This window comes from Gloeophyllum trabeum, assembly GCF_000344685.1.
Source record: "Gloeophyllum trabeum ATCC 11539 unplaced genomic scaffold GLOTRscaffold_00404, whole genome shotgun sequence".
In the NCBI taxonomy this organism is placed as follows: Eukaryota; Fungi; Basidiomycota; class Agaricomycetes; order Gloeophyllales; family Gloeophyllaceae; genus Gloeophyllum; species Gloeophyllum trabeum.
Genome location: NW_006920812.1, coordinates 1 through 2,132, shown reverse-complemented (window position 1 = coordinate 2,132; position 2,132 = coordinate 1). Strand labels below are relative to the sequence as shown.

General features: G+C 50.7%; 1 protein-coding gene across 1 annotated transcript; it reads right to left on the bottom strand.

Annotated features, from left to right (window-relative positions):
- Positions 1-229: 229 nt before the first annotated feature.
- Positions 230-1,720, bottom strand: GLOTRDRAFT_134691 (uncharacterized protein; the record flags this gene model as incomplete). Its single annotated transcript, XM_007873630.1, has 6 exons — positions 230-445; positions 500-692; positions 781-938; positions 992-1,093; positions 1,146-1,310; positions 1,364-1,720. 6 exons carry the CDS (start codon positions 1,718-1,720, stop codon positions 230-232), a joined length of 1,191 nt encoding a protein of 396 aa, XP_007871821.1.
- Between the last annotated feature and the right edge of the window lie 412 nt (positions 1,721-2,132).

The window sequence follows — 2,132 nt, the reverse complement described above, 5'->3', positions numbered from 1 at the left end:
GAAGTCAAGTCTTGATGTTGTCGGGGTGACAATGAGGACGGTGCGAGAACATTATCTGTGCAGTGTGCCGACAATGTTCCTTCCCCGTAATATGGATGTCTTCCTGCAGAGAAGACATCAGATGGTGTATTCGTGTAGAACGAGTCTGGTGACACGGACTTGACTGTTCCACGAGCATATCTCAGATGGCAATTTAATTTTTAATCTCAAGTATCTACAAGAAAAGTAATTATTTCGTAGTAGTACGCCTTGTTTTCTTCACCGGAGAAGATGCGGGAGATGGTGTTGGGCTCATGAATTCGTCAAATGATCTTTTTGATTGAGCTGAAGGCGTCATGGGTGTGGCAGCATCCGGCTTCGGTTTCAGATTTCCAGGAGCCGGGATCTCTGCGGGAGCATCAGAGGGATCAACGACCTTGATCTTGTGCGCGACAACTTGATAGGTCTGCAGAACAATGTTCGTCATTATCGACATGATTTTGTCTCCGAAGACAATTACCTTTGATATTTCCTTGCCCTTTTTGAACACCCAGACCACTAGTTCAACGTTCGCGACAATAAGCGTACCAGGCCGAAGCTTGTCGTGCAGCAGCCACGGTGGGATAAGCTTGCCGTTGACGTCCACAATGTCGGGCTGAGTCACTCTCGCAGTCTTGAGCTGATAGAGCGGTCCGCTGTAGTCCGGAAGAAGCCTGGGGTCGTATGTCGCTCCGAGCTTTATATCCTTTTCTTTGGGTCCCTCAGCAGCCATACGTCAGATATTGTAGCATTGCAACTTACCGGGGGAAGGAAGGTGGCACATCATGGTCTTCTTGCATAATCACATCGTCGTTATTGCCATTCGAAGATATCGACGCCTTGTCACTGCATTCGACTTTGACCTTGCTCAAGCCCGGACGGAACGGAGTTTTGACCGCTTTGTCTTTCCTGTCAGGTTTCTGGTATTGTTATGAGCATAGACGGAGTACGATTGGTGGGTATCGAGCATTACCACATATTTGGCCGGCGAAATTGTCAGCGCAATGAGGTTGCGGTCCTCACGAGCATCCCCTCTCGGGGGCCTGAGCCAGTTGTTAATCCTGAATCGAGTGTCCTGAATGTATTATTAGATGTACCTTCAGTCGCATGGACCACAGAAGACATACATGGTTGTTTTTGTCATCTTCTTCTCGCTCTTCGTCGAACCTCCGTACGTCCTGGAGCGTAACTAGTTGGTTGTGCCAAAAAGCGTGGAGTTTGTCGAAACGCGCTGCATCGCCGGGCTCGCCGATTACCAGCACATTTTTTATATTGGTGTCGTCGGTAATAGGCTATTGCACCGTTAGCGTTATCATTGACTTTTATGATGATGTGCTAAGCGTACCGTCCAGTCAGGATAATGATTACCTTTCGCATCTAGCTTGGTACCGTCTTCGGAGCTTCGCACCTCTCCCCACACGTTTGCAGTGAAACGATTGCCATTGTTGTCGATGTAGCGCTGGTGGCCGTTGTTCCACTGCCCGTCTTGCAGGTTGAAGTCCGTCGTTATGTCGTTGAAGCCCAGAGCCGCCTTTCCCATCGCCTCGATAGCTTGTTCCAGACGTTCGTATACCCCGGTATCCAGGCGTCTTACTAGGTAGGCAGGGACATCCTGCGTGGTGGTATTGGGCGGTCCGTCAGAGCGTCCGGTGTCAGAGGAGGGGCTGGACAGCGTGCTAGGGCTAGAGGCGTCAGAGGGCATATGGAGCGAATGGAGGCGTGAAATGTTAATACCAGCAGAGTGCGCACACTGTCTCGTGAAGCCAAGCCGGTATATATACTTAGTGGTCGCAGGTATCGGGCATACCTGGCGTATTGCAGCAGAGGATTGGTGAGGCAAGGTGTGAGATGGATAGCGGCTATTCGAGAAGGTTCGGTGCACTAACTTGGGCAACGTCGAAACATGAGTACCCTGATACTTGACGACCGCCTGCAATGTTTTGCACATTATGCGATCGATCAGGTACGTCGGGGGCGCTTCGCTGAGGTAGTGTCATTGTGTTGTCCATCCTGGTTATCCTTGCGCTTGCGGTATGTTGCCCGTGTACGCCCACTGGCAGAGTCATCGTTGTTTCCTGCACCTCCGAAGGAACATCACTCACGGTTCTCGTGCT